The following is an 18665-nucleotide window of genomic DNA, read 5'->3' as shown; positions in this document are numbered from 1 at the left end:
ACGAAAAAACTTGCAGAACGAATTAATTTCGTCTTGCGAGGCACCACTGTAAATAAATAGGGCCCCATCCTCTGACCTGACCAGGATGCTTGGGAGTATTCTTCAATCCCTCAGCAATGAAGAGGCAGTACTCAATGGACTCTCAAAGGGAGCCTTCTTAATTTTGGATTTGCATATTACGCTGTGGGAGCTTTGGCACACGTTATAGGTGTCATAGGCAGAGCCCCTGTGAATCTAGCGCAGACTGAACTCAAAACTGAATTATAAGGAGAAATCATTTTAACTTATGTTCACGAAAACTAGTTAAACTGTCATGTGCACGCACTCACTTCTAAAAACCGTTCCAGGTGTTGTGATGGTGGGTCCAGCGGTCTCAGAAGTTGAGGTCTTTCTTCCACTCGGAACCCACACAGCTAGCTATGCAACATTCTCAAATGAAATTTCTTTTATTTTCATTCTATGTATACGTATATATAGCCAATGAAAACAATCTCAAGGACATCAAAAGCGCACACACGCAAAAGGCCCTCATTGAAATAACATAAAAGATCTAATATAAATCCATAAAAGCCAGGAAATTCAAAGATAAAGGAAGACTTTCATAGCTGGGAATTTCCCCCCCAAATATATTAGACTCCAGCATAAATTCACTTCCCCTTCACATGGATGTCATCAAGGCATTCCAGACACAAAAGAATACTGTACATCCACCCTCGATGGAACACCCTTGAGTTAATGGATTTAAACCAGAGGCAAATGCAGTAGGATGCAATTACCAATTTTTCTAGCTGGCTATGAAATCACGTTTAAAATAATTCTACAACAGCCGCTTTCATCCTTTGCATCTCATTTCCCTTTGGCAGGATTTCCTCATGTGAGGACATTTTCAAATGACCAATTGCCAATGACCGTGATACCACACAGCAATATCACTTGCCAAATTATAATTTCACTGGAGAATCAAGAAGAATGTAACGCTCTGAACGTGAGCGCGTGTATGCCTACTTTATAAACAATCAGATGTAATCACAATGCCCTCATAAGAACAGCTTAACTGAGCCAGACAGTGGATCATCTAGCCGAGTAATTTTTCCTTGCAACGGTAGCCAGATCCAGATGTTTCAGGAAGTTACAACCTCCTGGGTATTATACAGAATAGTCTGGTGCTATCATTCACCCCCAATCACTGGAGGTTTAAGCTTTTAGGCACTCTCTAGGATTTCACCTCCTCCGATATAATGGAAATGAAAACTGCATGCCCACTATAGGTCAAAGTACCGTATTTTTCGCTCTATAAGACGCACCAGACCATAAGACGCACCTAGTTTTTGGAGGAGGAAAACAAGAAAAAAAAAATACTCTGAATCTCAGAAACTGGAACAACAAGAGGGATCGCTGTGCAGCAAAAGCAGCGATCCTTCTTGCTGTTCTGGCTTCTGGGATAGCAGCCTGCATTCGCTCCATAAGACACACACACATTTCCCCTTACTTTTTAGGAGGGAAAAAGTGAGTCTTATAGAGCAAAAAGTACAGTATATAGGGAGAAGTGGGGCAGAAGTTTAAAAAAATGAAGAGGTTTGTCCACAACTTTCCCATCAAATGTTCTATTAAGATTAGATATTGGTATTAAAGGCATGCTCTTGGTTCCTTATTAGATGCATTCTGTACAACTCCTCCCTGTCTATAAAAAGAAGGGAGGAATGCTATTACTGTAAAGCTTGGCTGGCAAGTTATGGCTGCCACTTCGAGAATGTGGGGGGGGGGCAAATACTCAGCACCTGCTCCCTCCCTGTCATCATCCCTCAGTAGGTAAACTGATAATACTGGGTTTGTGGTCTGTAATGATATATCATGTCCTCTGCTACTCTGCTTCTAAGCAATCAAGTTTGCATAAGGAATTTGCAGGACAGTGTTATGACACTGATGTAATTACTCCATTAATAGGCCATAAATCACAGATGGAGAAGCTGGGGGGGGGGTCCCTGTTGTGGTTGAACTACAATTCCTATCCATCCCTGACCATTGGTCACATTTTTGAAAATAAGGGCAGTAAGTAAGGTAAAGGGACCCCTGACCATTAGGCCCAGTCGTGACCGACTCTGGGGTTGCGGCGCTCATCTCGCTTTACTGGCCAAGGGAGCCGGCATACAGCTTCCAGGTCATGTGGCCAGCATGACTAAGCCGCTTCTGGCGAATCAGAGCAGCGCACAGAAACACCGTTTACCTTCCCGCTGGAGCGGTACCTATTTATCTACTTGCACTTTGACGTGCTTTCGAACTGCTAGGTTGGCAGGAGCAGGGACCAAACAATGGGAGCTCACCCCGTCGTGGGGATTTGAACCGCCAACCTTCTGAGCGGCAAGTCCTAGGCTCTGTGGTTTAACCCACAGCACCACCCGCGTCCCTAGGGAAGTAAGTAGGTAGATGCATAAACATGATAGCTGACTAATCTTGCATTCTGAAGCCCATGCTTATAGTTCATCTATTTTATAAAATATTTGATACAACACTATTTCATTAAAAAAAATCAAAACAGTTTACAACAATAGTATGTAAAACCATACAATAAAAACCATATACAAAAGCTAAAATCAAATGCCAATTAAGTACTGTGGAAAGATGTATTCTCAATTGCTTGAATATTCCTGGTGGGATAGAAGAGTTCTCAGCAGGCATTTAGAAGGTGAAACAAAAGGCACCTGTTGAATTTCTGTTGGCAGAGCATTCCGCTATATGACACTATTTCTTCTTGTTGTCAAATGAGCCTCGCCAACACTGGGAGGGACCAATGATGCTCCTCCGGATTGAGCTGGGATAGGAGGGTTCAGGTGATCCCTGAGATACCGTGGACCTAAGTTGTTCAGGGCTTTGTAAATTAATACAAATGCAAACTAATAACTTTGAAATTTTTTGCTTGCTACTGAAAATAATTTCAATAAAGAATATTTTTTTTTAAAAAAATTATTATTACCCGCAGAACTCAACTGGCCAGCATTGGTACTCTCTATTCTTGAAACAATGCTCTGGAGCTTGGAAGTGGAATCCACAACCGATTTCCCACTCCTATACTCAGACTAAGAAATCAGATCACAGTCGCTTTGGAACACTTCTTCTCAAACTTTTGCAAATGTACAGGAAGATCATTTGATTGCCTCCTATGCAGACCAGCCAATGACTTCAGTATGAACTCTGAATGAAGCATGACCAGAATCAGGCCCATTCATTACAGGAAGAGCTCTGTTGCACCCAATTATTGTATAAATGCTTTAAACATTTAGGAATGCATGCTCCCCACAGCTGCTTCTTCTATTCAGGATTTTTAAAGCTTATGAGCTGATGGCAAGCTTTTATTTTCTTTTTCTATTTGTAAAAAAAAAGGAAAGGAAAGAAAAAAAGTTCCCTTAACAGACAAATGTAAAAACAGGCCCCCAGGACAGATTTTGTCATCACCGACATGTCACAATACAGTATGAATGAGTTCTAAGCAAGCGCAAAGGAAACCTCAAGGATATGTTAGCACAAAGCAACGTTGTTAAGATCATAAAAGGAAAAATTCCATGTGTTTGTATTAGGACATGAAAAGGGTCCCCAGTTCATCTTGATGAGGCTAATTGATGCGACAGTCAAACTAGATTAAGATAACATATTGGATCAAGTCACCCTTTTTACAGCACACTGGAACTACAGGTTCCAGTCTGCCTTTCAAATGTGTGTAAGCTACTTAAACATAACAGATGCAAACTCCAGGCTGTCTCGCTGATCATTTTAGCACAGGTTGCCTCTTATTTCTCAGGGTCCAAAAGCAGCTGCAATAGCAGAGATCTGTGACTGGGTCTCCCATCTCTTTGGCAAAGAGTTGCCATAAGGGCTTGGGCTGGATCCCTGAATTATGATTCACCAGAAGGATCAAGAAGAAATAAGTACAGTGGTACCTCGGGTTAAGTACTTAATTCGTTCCGGAGGTCCATACTTAACCTGAAACTGTTCTTAACCTGAAGCACCACTTTAGCTAATGGGGCCTCCTGCTGCTGCCGCGCTGCCGGAGCATGATTTCTGTTCTCATCCTGAAGCAAAGTTCTTAACCTGAAGCACTATTTCTGGGTTAGCGGAGTATGTAACCTGAAGCGTATGTAACCTGAAGTGTATGTAACCCGAGGTACCACTGTAACACTGTTACTGCATATATGAACACTTTATAATTATCAGATGCAATCACAACACCAGTAGGGCTGGGCGATAGATCAATATACCGTCCAAAGCCGGTTTGAAGTCCATGTTGTGATATCGGTTTTATAATTCTCGACCTGGCAATATATCATGAAGCATGGTGTGTGTGTGTCTGTACGTCTGTATGCAAAAATCACAATATGGGGGAAACACTGAAGCCACCCAATGCTTCTCTCGAGTCCTGCAGTGCCTATTAATTCTGTGGGCTCAGCTCAGTCCTTGCCTCATGCCATAGACAGCAAATCACAAGAGCAGGAAAAGGCATGAAGCCAGTCAATGCCTCCATCCCTATTTCAGACATTGTGATATATTGGTATAATGTGATGTTTAGCTGGTGATATAGCACAATGTTTAAAAAAAAGGTATTGCCCAGCCCTAAATATCAGCGGATCAGGACCACGGTGTTGTGCGAGGTAACCCATTCCCTCACTGCCATTTCCCCAAAGAAACTGCTCTCCACCAGCTGCTATCCACCCAGCTATAGAAAAGTTACATGATTTAGAGCAGATAGAGGTTGACTGAATCAAGGGGTGGGATGGAGTGTGCAGGGAGGCATAGGCTCTGGCTGGGTTGCTGTAAAGGCAGGCTGCTTTCTCTTCATAGTTCTGTGACAGACAGCATACTTTGCATCCAGAAGGTCCCAGATTCAGCCCCCAAGTATCTTGAGTTAGTTTGGTAAAGACTCTTACCTGCAACCCAACAGTTACTGCCAGTCAAAATCGTTATAAGGCATGTTCCTACATTCCTTCCCTCACCAGTGGCGTAGCGTGGGTTGTCAGCACCCGGGGCAAGGCAAGTAATTTGCACCCCCTAACCCATGGATTTGCGCCCCCTAACCCTAACCCCCAGATGTTGCGCCCGGTGCGGCCAGCCCCCCCTGCATCCCCCACGCTACGCCACTGTCCCTCACCGCCATGGTTCAGCAGTTGGGAATGGTCAGGTAAGCCAGTCAGGCAATGGAAAAGTCTTTGTTCTCTCTGGCTCTTTTTATATTTCCTCTGCCATGTTGCAAAGTGGCTGGCCACTAATAAGAGTGTGGAAAGAGAATGAGGTGGCAGTCCATTGATTTAAGAGTCCTACACCACCATTCAGAGGATTACTGAGACCAGACCAAACAATCATAGTGATTCCTGCCTTTTATAGTATCATTCCAGATTAGAGCTGAGAGGGACACCTTTCTGATTCTAGCTGTCACTACAACATGGAACAGTTAGAATAGAACTGTTGCATAGAATAGAAAACACATCTCGGGGATACTGTCTTCCACGACATAAGACAGATAGACAAGACAGTTGCTACACTCCTTGCACTGTCAATGAAGGCCCCATACGTCTGTCAACAGCCTACTGCTAAATCTGGAGGGGGGGAAACCAACCACCACCCAGGAACAGGCCAAAACATTCCTGGGAACTTGATCGTGAAAACCTGCAAAAAAAGATCCAAACACGTGGGAATTACCTAACACACCGCCCTAAGCTGTTTTATATGTTATGTATTAACTAATTATTAGACCCTATGTGCCAGGGTGGCCTACAAATAAAATATCATTAAATCATCATACCTGGCTTGTAAAAAAAAGGTGGGGGTATAAATATAATTTCCATGCAAGACATATGGCCTGTATACTATTAAATTCAGCAGCCATGTTTTGTTAGATTACCAAAGAAATAAGCTGATAAAATAGCATTTATTGCAGATATGCAACAACTGTTCAATCTCAGCCATACAGTGAACCTGCTCCATAAACATTGCAAATTCTTTTGTTAGCAACACTGGAAATTTCCAGAGGGAAAACAATGGACCATACATACGGTTATGTTCGTAACCCCAGTGGCTCCCTTTCACATCCAAGAGCATGAACAATGGTACCTCTACTGCTAATTTAAATGTATTCAAAAACTGTATCTCTACTATCAAAAAACTTATTATTGTTTGAGTAAGGTATCAGAGTAGACTACAGAGATATTAGCAAAGAGAGTCATTTCTGATCCTTGCAGTCGTTACTTTGCTATTTCAAAATCTGAGGCCAGTAACAAATAAATGAAAGGGAATACAGTGTAAGAAATAGGAATAAAAACAGGTAGAGTTACCTAGGTCATACATAAAGTACTTTATTGCTGGTTTTTAAAAACCTCCATGTGTCGTAAAATTAGAAACCATCTCCTGGGAAATATGTTTTTCGGTTGCTATTGCTTAATAAGAGGTGCCTGCTTTCATATACAGCATATCCAGTGCTACAAGGAAATAGAAGAGGGAGTTTCATTTTAGGTTTTCGTTGGGAGGAGGAAAATACACACAGTGCACATGCCTTTTATATAGGGCCCTCGGAACTCTATATAATGTGACACCATTAAAAGAGATATGCATATGCTTGCATTGCATCGCAACTGAACTCAGATTCCCCACGGGAGTAAGCGCAAGGGGCTTGGAATCGCTCCCAAAGTATCGCATATTAAAATGGAATCATTATACACTTGTCAAAAGGTATATTTAGCCCGAAAGATAGTAAACGGCTTGCCTGACACCTCACTGAACTAGAAACAGAACCCAGGAATCCTGACTCATAATCCACTTTCCTAAACATAGACCACTCACATTTGGAAACTCTCACGAGTGTCACAAATGCGGAGCCTACCTCAGGAGAGGTATTTTCTCCACCAAGAACTAGATACGTCCATCACAGCGGAAATCAGACACTTGTTTTCAATAAATGGCACTTTACGGTACAATCATCAGCATGCTTACTCAAAAGTATGTCTCTCTGCAGTCATTGGGACTTATTCACTAGTAAGCATGCCTGGGGTTGCAGTCTTAAAAGACAAAAAAAGCAACAACACCTAATTAGCATGGTGTATGTCTTTCTGCTCATAATAGATCATAATCGGTTCACCCTTGTGAAAGGCTAATACATGCATACAAACTTCTCATGATTACTGTACACTTGACGGCAGGTAGCTGAAAGTGTGAAATCACCATTCAGAAGCATCCTTTGAGGTGATATGAATGTTATAGCAGTGGTATTAAATTTGTGACATGGGCTACTCATGCATGTAAGTTATCAGTTATCAGGGGGTGTTGACATCAAACAATTACTGTATTTTTCGCTCTGTAAGACGCACCAGACCACAAGACGCACCTAGTTTTTTGGAAGAGGAAAACAAGGAAAAAAATATTCTGAATCTCAGAAGCCAGAAAAAGTGAGTCTTATAGAGCAAAAAATATGGTAATTACTGAAAGTGAGAACTGGCCACCAGTTCTGCTCCTAGTCGGGAATTTTTAAATGGCTTCTGTTTTAATATATAGCATTCTTGTCCCATAGAAAAATACCCAAACACCCAGCACAACTTTATTTTCTACCTGTGTGGCAATGACTTTTCTACTTAACAAATGGAACTGAGGGGTCTTTCTGATATGGAGATTTGCTATTATGATTGCTAGCAAAAGTGTACACTGCAGCACAGGTATGGTGGTAGAGACAGCAGCTTGTTCTCCCACTGACAAAATTTAGTGCAAACTTTGGCCCTAGCTCCCAACCAAAACAAGTTGACAGAGGCTCTTACTTGTAAATAAGGAAGATCTTCGTTCAGGCAAGTAATGGTGTGTGCTCAGCAGCACACACAGTGCTCAAGAGCCATGATTCAGGAGTTCAGGAGCAAGGTAAGAGGTTCAGAACTGGACAGAAGCAAGGAAGGTGTCCCAAGAAGTTTTCTCACCCCTCCTGCCAAGCTTTTAAAGATGAGGTGCGGTGTGCTCACTCACAAGACTCTTTTGCCAAGCAGGAATGTTGAGCTTGCACGCACACACTCTACCAGGGTCTGCTCCCATCTGCAAAGGCGCACCTGATTCTAGGAAACAAGGCTGCACCCTCCTGTTCAGGTACTCCCACCTCCTATTCAGCCTTCCCCATCAATTATCAGAGCCCTCCCCAGCCTCCAGTGAGGCTCTCTGGTCCGCAGGAGGGTAATGGGGAAAGCCAGTATACATGCTTCTCCTTTCAAAGTAGTTGAAGTCATGGCAGAAAGGAGATATCCCCCTCCTCTTTCCTACAGTTCACCCCTGCTCCCCAATTTTTTCTCTACCTCCTCTGTCTCGGCCTGACAATCGAAGCCCAATCCGGAGAACACTGCAGGGTTCGTGACAATTGCTTATCCTTTTTTGTTTACAAAAGTCTATCAAATGCCACGTTCTCTGATGGCGCTGTATAATAATACAGTTGAATGGTCTAGCCTCCATGCTTCAACCATAGCAGCAAAAGGTAGAAAAAACACTACACAGTTGCATGACAGGTGTGTAACATGTCATTCAGATACTATTTTCTTTAAAACATAGCTCATATCACTGACGGGGCCATCACCCAGTGCACTGAAAATTAAAGAATACTGGAAAAATGAGCCTGCTACAAATGCTACATTTATTGGGGAAATGTCTTAGTAGCATACTGTGGCATAAAAATACAGTTCATGGATGGAGAAAATATGTCAGAAAGTTCACAGGACCCTTCAATCTCTGCCTATTCCCCACCCCCCTTTTTTGGTATGAATGTTACAAACTTCAGTAAGCATCTCTTCATATATGAGCTCCCTTGCAAATGGATATATTTTGATTAGAAGCTGCCGCTGTGCTCATTCCTTGTGGGAAGTTAAAACAGTCACAGCAAGGAACATGGCCTTTTCACCGATAGCCCTGAGTTAAAAGAACAACATTCTAGAAGGTGACGAGTGTTTGGATTTTAGAAAGAGACATAAAACCTACTTGTTTTCCAAGGCCTTCGGCTGAGAACTGATCTAACCACCTAATTATGAGCATGTTAGCTTGTTTTAAAAGTGCTGTCTTTTTAAATTGAAATTATTATTTAATACAGACATATTTTATCCTCCTCTACCTGGAGTACATGGAGAGATGCAATAAAAATGTATTAATGTCCACATTAAAAAAAAGTGTTCCATTATGGCTGCAAAATTAAGCAAATTGAGCTGAAAACACAGCCTGAAGTCAATGAAATTTACAGGTTAATTGCTTCAATTCACAGTTCTTTGTAAAGAGCCGTGGGGCAAAGAGCTTCCTATGTTCACTACTTTAAAAGATTGTACACAGCTTCTAAAGAGATGTTCATCTTTGACTGCGGGCAGAGAGAAGGAATGTCAAAGCCTGCTGCACTGATTGCTAGTCGTCATGCATGAATCCACTTCTGCAAGGATCACAGCATTAACCAATCCTGAGAGATGGGGATCCCATTTTTACCCTGCACCATACATATTGACTCAAACAACTCATCTTCGGTATGGCAACCTGTGAACAGAAGCCTACTTCAGGCCACAGATCGCTCTGGAGAATCAGAGCCATTGGCTACGATCCGGCACACAGCTACGAATGCTTAAGTCCCACTAAAATCACTGGGCTCAAATGAAGTATCTGTGGAACCGTATTCCTGTCAGGATATGACAGCCGCCCACTATCTGTAATTTACGAAAACAACTGAATACATTTTTGTTTCAACTACAGTGGTGCCTCGCTAGACGAAATTAATCCGTTCCGCGAGTCTCTTCGTCTTGCGGTTGTTTCGTCTTGCGAAGCACGGCTATTAGCGGCTTTAAGAAAAAAGAAACAAACTCGCAAGAACTCGCAAGACGTTTCGTCTTGCGAAGCAAGCCCATAGGGAAATTCGTCTTGCGGAACGACTCAAAAAACGGAAAACTCTTTCGTCTTGCACGTTTTTCGTCTTGCGAGGCATTCGTCTTGCGAGGTACCACTGTAGCTTTCTCAACCAGGTGCAAAGGTCATTCCGTGTTGTTTTTAAACCTACACCTGGTTCTTCTTGAACTTGTTTTAGCTGGTTTAAGGATAGATCTGTAAATCACTTTGGAACCTATACGTGGAAGGCAATTTACAAATGCATTAATCATCTATGGAGATTGCCTGGATTGTGACCAATATGTCAGGCTTTGGGCAACAAATAATGGTTTGTACATTTGAGACTAAGATACCAATTCCTGATTTTGGTTTGTATTTGGGTCTCCCTGATCAAAGAATGCATGACACTGTGCTCTATGCTTGTTCCAGTAGTCTTACTTTCACAGAATGCTTTTTAGGAGCAATGTGACTTTATTGAAAAGATAAAGTAATTTACTACACGCTTCAGAATGCACTTTATGCCGTTGTTATTATTATGACCACTAGTACTATTCCAAGGTATCATATTGGTCCAATAAATTTAGTTACCATTTTAAAAAAAACAAAAAAAACAGAATCACCAGATGTAAAGTATATAAGTTGGAACTGGCAGGAAGACTTGGCTACGACAAGTTCTGCAGAGCTCCGTTAGCTAATATATCTCTGCATGTACACATTGAAGGAAACAGGAGAAATAATACTTTACAGTTTGATGAACAACATATGACACAGAATCCTAGACTCACAAAAAGAAAGGCTTGCAGACTTATACAAAAAAAAGCAAAAAAGCAAAACTCGACCACATGTAATTTTGCACCTTCTACCCCACCTCAAATATCATAAAAAACAAAAATCTCAGTGACCCCTATTATAAATAATAGAGTGGTTTAGAAGGAATGCTAACTGCAAATGCACCGGATTAAATACGAAAATAACTCCAGTGCAATTTAAAGGTTTAAAGGAAATGTGTATGACAAACAGAGGTGGAGTGTAAAGTGAGGTGGGTTGTTAAAATGCAAAGGGCCATATGGCTTTAGGTAACATCCTCCTCCGTTTGTTTGTTTTTTACATCTCTTTATACATGGCCCTCGACACAGAGTTCTGCATGTGTGGTCCATTATATATCTGGAGATCCTTCCATAAAGCATTAACTTCAATGGAGGGAGCTATGCACACCTTTCGCAGGTATGGGTGTGTATCCCTTTAGATGCATCAGATCTCCCACATCCACAAATAATTACTAGATAAGGGTAACAACACTAATTTATCATCTTCTGATAAAAATATATGACCATGAGCTTTAGAACTCTTTGATAGATTCAATAATATAACTCAGGGGTGGTTGACTCCTGGCCAGGGAACCCGAGCCAGCCCCTAAGCAAATTTTTCATCCTACCCTACCCCCCAAAAAACATTTTGGCATAAATGGTAAAAAGAAAAGATAATGTGGACATGACACCAGGATGGGCAGAAACATGTAAAGCACTCCTCCCAGTCTTGCACCTTGATAGTGAGGCAATTGCCCCCTCCGCTGCTCATGAGGTCATCTGATGAACAGGGAAGGGATATTTGCGTCCCCACCAGCAAATGGCGGAGGAGGCAACAGGCATCCCATGGGGCTGTGGGGCTTGGGTAAAGAGTGTTGGGTGGCAACACTCACTTTTGGACGCACTTGTCCCTGGCGAGAAGACCCTGTGGGCTTAGGAAAATTGAACCGTGCCAATCAATCCTTGCTTCCACCATCAGCTTTATGGTTGTGAAGACGGCACCAGCAGGATGCAATAGGCTTTTCCTCCAGCAGTGAACTTCTTCACGCAAAATAAATAAATAAAGTGTGGCCCTTTAACAGCTATTTGCAATACACTCTTTCCGTGGAAGCCAGAGAGACAGACTATAAAAAGCATACTCTTCATTTCTTAAAAGATGACATTCATCTAAAGCTACAGCATATGGTTAAAGAATCTCTCAAAAGAAGGTCCAATATCAAAGGTTTGCGCGCCCCCCCCAAAAAATTATATTTTAAATGAGCAACTTCTAGGGCCCACACACTGCCTTGCCACTGAATGAATTGCCTCTACAATTTCCATCATAATGTGAAAATTCTTCCATTATGTTTCCATGTGCAAAAAAGGTGGGGGGGGGGAGTTGGTTTTGGACCAGCTAAAGGCTAAATGACATCCTTACTTTTGTGAAGCTGCCTCGTAGTGATTGACCACTGGCCAATCTACTTCAGCATCATCTACACTGACAGGCAGTAGCTCTTCAGAATTTCAGGCGGGGTTTCTCACAGCCCAATCCAGAGATACCACTCTCCTCTACTCTAAGTAGTTGCATGTCGTAAATTTAGCCTTTGAACCTAATGTGTGCCCCTGCACAAGAAACAGGGCTGGCTACTGTCTGCTCTTCAACAGCACAACTGGCATCCTACTGCAGTTTTTTGTCCACATTCCCCAGCTCATCCCATTCTCTTCACACTGTGGTGGAGGGAGATCAGAGGCCTACTGAGATTGCCCAGGGTCCCGAGCCCAGTAGTGATCTGACTTATATCCTCACTGCCTGGAGAGCAACAATGACTAGTGAACTGTTGGAGGGAGAAGATGAAGGGAATGTTTGAAGGTGACCCGGAAACTACAACTAATCCAGAATGCGGCAGCTAGACTGGTGACTGGAAGTGGCCACCAAGACCATTTAACACCAGTCCTGAAAGACCTACATTGACTCCCAGTACGTTTCCAAGCACAATTCAAAGGGTTTGGTGCTGACCTTTAAAGCCCTAAATGGCCACTCCCATCGTTCTGCCTGGACACTGAGGTCCAGCGCCGAGCGCCTTCTGGCGGTTCCCTCACTGCGAGAAGCCAAGTTACAGGGAGCCAGGCAGAGGGCCTTCTCGCTAGTGGCGCCTGCCCTGTGGAACGCCCTCCCATCAGATGTCAAGGAAATAAATAACTATGCGACTTTTAGAAGACATCTGAAGGCAGCCCTGTTTTGATGTTTGATCGTGTTTTTAATATTCTGTTGGGAGCTGCCAAGGGTGGCTGGGGAAACCCAGCCAGATGGGCGGGGTATAAATAAACTTTATTATTATTATTATTTGGTAGAGAGACTGGGCCTGTGTTGGCACCAGAAAGAGCAGCAGCCTGAGCAAAGGAAAGAAGAGAGCAGTGTATGGTCTTATTCTCTGCATGTGTGACAGTGAATGTACACCCTGCATGCTTCATGTGTTTGTTCTGTGCATGCCACACCACTGCTGCTTTAAGAGGTGCAAGGGGATATTCTCCAGCTCCTCCTCTTCCATACAGGTGGCGGCCCTGGGAGGCACAGACCTTACCTCAGATGCTGAGTTGATCTAGCAAAATGACCTGCATGTGCAAATCCGCTTCCCTCAGGCAGTGGTGGACTTGGGGCTCTCAAATTTCAGTGACACCCTCAGTGACGCTAAAATTCGCTCCCCCTCCTTGCCTCCTCTTGCTACATTCTATAGCATTGTTTTGGCTCCCCCAGCAATCACACTGGTTGCGCTACCCTAAAACTGCCTCTGCCTAGGCCCGCCTTTTCCATCTATGAAGTGAACCAGAAAGGAGAAATAATATAAATCACTGAGGGAGTGGGTATAGGTTTCTGCGATTGGAGCAGGGTGTTTTCCAGAAACTATGGGACATTCATGAAAGAGACAAAGGAGTTTTGTTTATTAACCTGCTTTTTGTATACACTGCGTTTGAATGTTATCCTCTTTCCTAATCACGTTTGGACTCCAGATAAACCCCACTCTTTAACCTTTGTAACTGAATTACTCAACAAACTACCTCAGTGTTCTGTTTCCCCTCCACCTCTCACTTTTAAAAAAAGAAAAAAGGGAAGAGCTGAGGTTCATTCATGCTGATAAGACACAGATATCCCCTCCCAGCAAACAGTAGTAAAATGTGTCTTTGAGCAAACTCCCAGAGTCTAAAGGTAGGAAGCTGCGATAACTCCTCACCTGCCTTTAACTCTCAGCAAGGGTGCTGCAGGTTTTCATGAGTCCCATTCAAGAAGCCTCTAGTGAGCCCCTCTGCCCCCCTATAAATGCACATCAGGGTGGGAACCTGTGGCCCTCCAGATTTTTGTTGGACTGCAAGTACCATCTTCATTGACCAATGGCCATGCTGGTTGAGGACAACAGGAGCTGGAGTCCAGCAAGCTCTGGAAGCCCCAAGTTCCCCAATCCAGAATCTGCTCCTCACCAGAAGAAGAAGAAGAGTTTGGATTTGATATCCCGCTTTATCACTACCTGAAGGAGTCTCAAAGCGGCTAACAATCTCCTTTTCCTTCCTCCCCCACAACCAACACTTTGTGAGGTGAGTGGGGCTGAGAGACTTCAGAGAAGTGTGATTGGCCCAAGGTCACCCAGCAGCTGCATGTGGAGGAGCGGAGACACGAACCCGGTTTCCCAGATTACGAGACTACCGCTCTTAACCACTACACCACACTGGCTCCAGTGCTGCTATGGGTCTCTGCTCCTCTCCTTCACTGCAGAACTTGCACAGGTCCCATCCCTTTCCATGACTCACTGCCATTGCCATAGTGTGGAGGGGAGTGGGTTTGGCCAGGAGGCTCCAAGGACATGGAAGAGCAGTGATGGTGGCAGTGGGGAGAAGGAGTAGTACAGATACCTTGTCAGACACAGACTTTTTGCCCCTGGCCATTACAAGGGGTGGGGATATATATACATCATACAAGGATAATGAGCATATATAGCCTGTCTCACGCTGGGGGTGGGGGGAGGTCACTCATCAAGGCAATTATAGGGAGCATGTGCGTCCGCCTTCTGTGCCACCTCTCTCTCCCTCCACTTCTGATGTGCTAACCCCAACCATCTCAGGCCTGGCATTAGCAATCTGTGCCCTCCACCCATTCACGGGCCCTGGAACATGCCTGCCAATGCCAACCTCTGATGATGGGGTCTGGTTCACTGGATCGAGGCAAACTGACCGCAGCCGTTCGTTAAACGAAATAGCTGCCTTCTTTCTTTCTTTTTAAAGTTACCTTGCTGAATTCTTAAAAGAGGAAAATTTAATTTAATAAAAACTAAAAATGCAATACTTACCCATTTCCTGGGTCGGCCTCTTGGTCGTTTTTCTCCAGTAGCTTCTGCTTTCTGTAAAAAAACACACAAGATACGTGCTGTAGTTCAAAAGTATTATATGATATTGTTAGGCAATTCTGGTGGGTTGGGTTTTTTTTTAATATATAGTCAGTGCATACTTCCCACAACAGCATTCATTTTATTTATCTATTGATTAGATGAGAGGCACAAAGAAAAATCACTTTGTTATCTCTCTCTCCTATAGAGAAATGCTGCTCCCATCCTTTCGTAAAACAGACTGAGAACCTCTTTGTTTAAGGAAGGAAACTGCTTCTTTAAAAATGATAGACTATTCACTGTGTTCTCCTTGTGTCTAGACTATTGATAAGAATGTATGGAAAAGCAAATCAACATGCTTGACAAAGACTATCCTTTGGACATATCTCTTTAAAGAACTTGCCTTTGTTTTGCAGGCCAAAACAAACTAAAAATGTTAGTAATGGCAGCTAACACAAAAGCCTGGGGCTTGGGGAGTCAGGAAACGCAGGATCTGTCCCTGACTTGAATGCTGACTTCCCAGGGAAATTGGAGTGGACACTCACAAACACAGAATCCTTATTAATTAAATTATTACATCTTCCATCTTCCTCCTCACCCTTTCGATACATATGTCTGGACTGAGCAGTCATTCTAATTGACATCAGAGACCAAGTTAATAAAAGCAAGCGTGGCCGTTCTTTTTTACTAATTCTTTAATTTAAAAATGTGTCATCTTACGTGTAAACAGACATTTTATCTCCCCTGCACCTTCACAGATCCTTTGGCAGTTATGTGCATAAACCATTTTCCTAACTGCATGCAAAGCAGCTATAAATTAATATGGCTCGCTAACAACACTCACCTATCCTATGTGTGATTATTCATACGCAAGCCTAACCGACATCACTGGCTGCCTCTTCCAACTGAGTGTGTGCAAGAATTATGTAGCTGAAGTTTTATATAGCTAGAGTTAAAATACTATATACAGCGGTACCTCGGTTTTCGAGCGCCTCGGGAGCTGAAAGGTTCAGAATCCGAACGCCAAAAAAACGGAAATAATTGCTTCCATTTTCTAATGTGCCTCGGAAGTCATTTTTTTCTCTCCATTGACTTTGCTGACCGCCCTTTGAGCCTCGGTTTTCAAACGTTTCAGAAGTCGAACTGTCTTCCGGAATGGATTACATTCGACAACCAAGGTACCACTGTATATACATAGCATGTATTTATAGGAACTCAAACACCAGATTCTGCTCTGTTCCAGTAACAAGAAGCCGAAAGCACCAGCCTGAAGATGACGAGTGAGACCTCGTCGAAACGTCGCACAGACACCCCGACTCTTACACGGGAAGACACCCGAAGACACCAAAACCTGCATAGCATGTAATATGTATATAACTTTCCTTACATTAACATAATAGGGCATACAACATTCCTGTAAACCTAATATTAACTTTCCAGTATGAAGATAATGGTAGGACTTGCCGATCAGAAGGTCGGCAGTTCGAATCCCCGTGACGGGGTGAGCTCCCGTTGCTCCGTCCCTGCTCCTGCCAACCTACCAGTTCGAAAGCACATCAAAGTGCAAGTAGATAAACAGGTACCGCTCCGGCGGGAAGGTAAATGGCATTTCCGTGCGCTGCTCTGGTTCGCCAGAAGCGGCTTAGTCATGCTGGCCACATGACCCAGAAGCTGTACACCGGCTCCCTCGACCAATAAAGCAAGATGAGTGCCGCAACCCCAGAGTCGGTCACGACTGGACCTAATGGTCAGGAGTACCCTTACACTTATGAAGATAATGACGGAAAGGGCTGAAAGACGGTGAGCAAGACAAGGCTGAGGAGTATTGGCTTGACTAAGTACACCTGAGAAATAAATAGATGTAGAAGAGTGTTATTTTCAGATGTGGTGCTTAGGGTTTTAAAAATCATTACTGCTTAAGATAGTGTACACCTCCTTAAATATGAGCAATCAGGAAAAGAATGGGCAAAGTTGGGCTACAACTTTCAATAGCTTGCATCTCTGTTGAAAAAGAAGGTTGAATCTGACTAGCTCATACTCACAGGAGACCAGAGGCACCATCTTGTCCAGAGGATTGAGGGCCCCCACGTCTGATGCCATGCAACATCCTGATGTCACACGGGGAACCCTCTGAACATTAAAAAAATGGGGACCCACAGTGTATTGGCCCCCAAGAGCCAGCAAACTTGCAGGAGACCCATTGAAAACAATTGCTCTACTGCTGACCATGATATACCGGTAGTTCAGGGGAACCTGAGGGCCAAATGTAGCCTTCCATGTCTCTCCATATGCCTGTTGTGACTCTCGAAGGCACACACCCTTCTCAACAGACCACATCCCTCACTGGCCCTGCTTCCAAGTGTTTTTTCCTAGCGGGAATGTGTCCCTGAATGTCTCACCCCTTAGCGACAACTGTAGTTCAGCAGTATATAAACTGCATAAACAAAATAAAATTAAAATTAGATAAAAATCTGATAATGCCTCTTGCCTGTCTAGATAGAGGATAGAAGAGTGTGTAAGAATTGGCTTAATGTAAAAGAAAAAGTAGTAGTAAGATTTACATGTCTTCTTCTAGCCACTTTTGCCACTGGAAAGTGTTCCAGGAAGGAATGCCATTCCCCACCCCAGTAGGGCTTTAAGAGGCTCCCTAACTAAAAGGTGCCTTCATTTGATACAATCCAGAGTTAATAAATCAAAACGATAAATCTCGGAATAAAAAATTGGCAAGATTTTTAAAAGTACTTAAGCCACATTCAATTTAGCAGTTGTGCCAGTGGAAACCAGCACAATGGGATTTTCCCCCACCCCTCCTCCCCCTGCATACCCTCCCCACGTCTGCTTTGGGTCAGGAAAACCCCTCAGAACAATATGTAAGAGGGGAAATTGTTCTGTATAGCAAGTATAAATACTTGCGCTGATGGAACAAATGCCTTAGTGCAAGGTTGAATTCCACCCATAGGATTTAATCTTGTTTCTCTTTTGGCTTCTGAGTCTTTCTGAGATATTCTGCAGTTACGTTTTCAAGATTTCCTCCAGAACCGGGAGATTTAGAAATTTCCTTTTACTCCCTTTACAGCTGTGATTAACACGGCTTTATCATACATCTCACCATTTTAGGCTTTAAGAAATCCCATCTAATCCCAGTAGTGCCTATGCCCTGTAATTAATAGTGTATGCATGTGTTTTCGTTTTTCCTTCGGGAATCTATCATCTTAATGTATCAGTTTACTTATTGGCAAATCTCTGTACATGACTATGCCATGTAAAGGGAATTCCACGCAAAGCTGGGAAAATACTGCCGTTGGTCCCTGCTACCCTCAAAGCAAATAAATGTAGCCAAATATCTCCACCAAGGAGAAACGTGTGAAAATATAAAATTCACACTATTGTAGGGCAAAATTATCACTTCAAACTTGTTAAAAAGGCAACTTCCTCTTTAATCTTTAAAGTGGTGAGTGTAAGATGAAACTTTCTTGGGATAACGCATTAAAGAAGCCCTGGCTGCCTACGCAAGAGAACTTATCTGTGCTTTGGTTATAACCAAATTCTAGTGGAGATTGCCACAAATACTGCAGCCATCCCTCAATAGGAACTTGAACTTCCCATCTAATCCCTTAAAAGCATTTTAGTCTGGCAAATTGGTCTTTGG

The 18665-nt window shown here is 43.1% G+C and overlaps 1 protein-coding gene across 3 annotated transcripts in view; it reads right to left on the bottom strand.

Moving 5' to 3' along the window:
• Positions 1–18665, bottom strand: part of HMGA2 (high mobility group AT-hook 2) — a 138671-nt gene that overhangs the window by 103914 nt on the left and 16092 nt on the right. For all 3 annotated transcript variants that reach the window (XM_082239914.1, XM_082239915.1, XM_082239916.1), the window contains exon 3: positions 14981–15031. In XM_082239914.1, coding sequence (XP_082096040.1) covers positions 14981–15031 — 51 coding nt within the window. The remainder of the gene's footprint in view (positions 1–14980; positions 15032–18665) is intronic.

The sequence above is a fragment of the Podarcis vaucheri genome, assembly GCF_965113315.1.
Source record: "Podarcis vaucheri genome assembly, chromosome: 10".
Classification (NCBI taxonomy): Eukaryota; Metazoa; Chordata; class Lepidosauria; order Squamata; family Lacertidae; genus Podarcis; species Podarcis vaucheri.
Note: the sequence above shows the minus strand (reverse complement) of the source record. Positions and strands in the feature narration are given on the sequence as shown.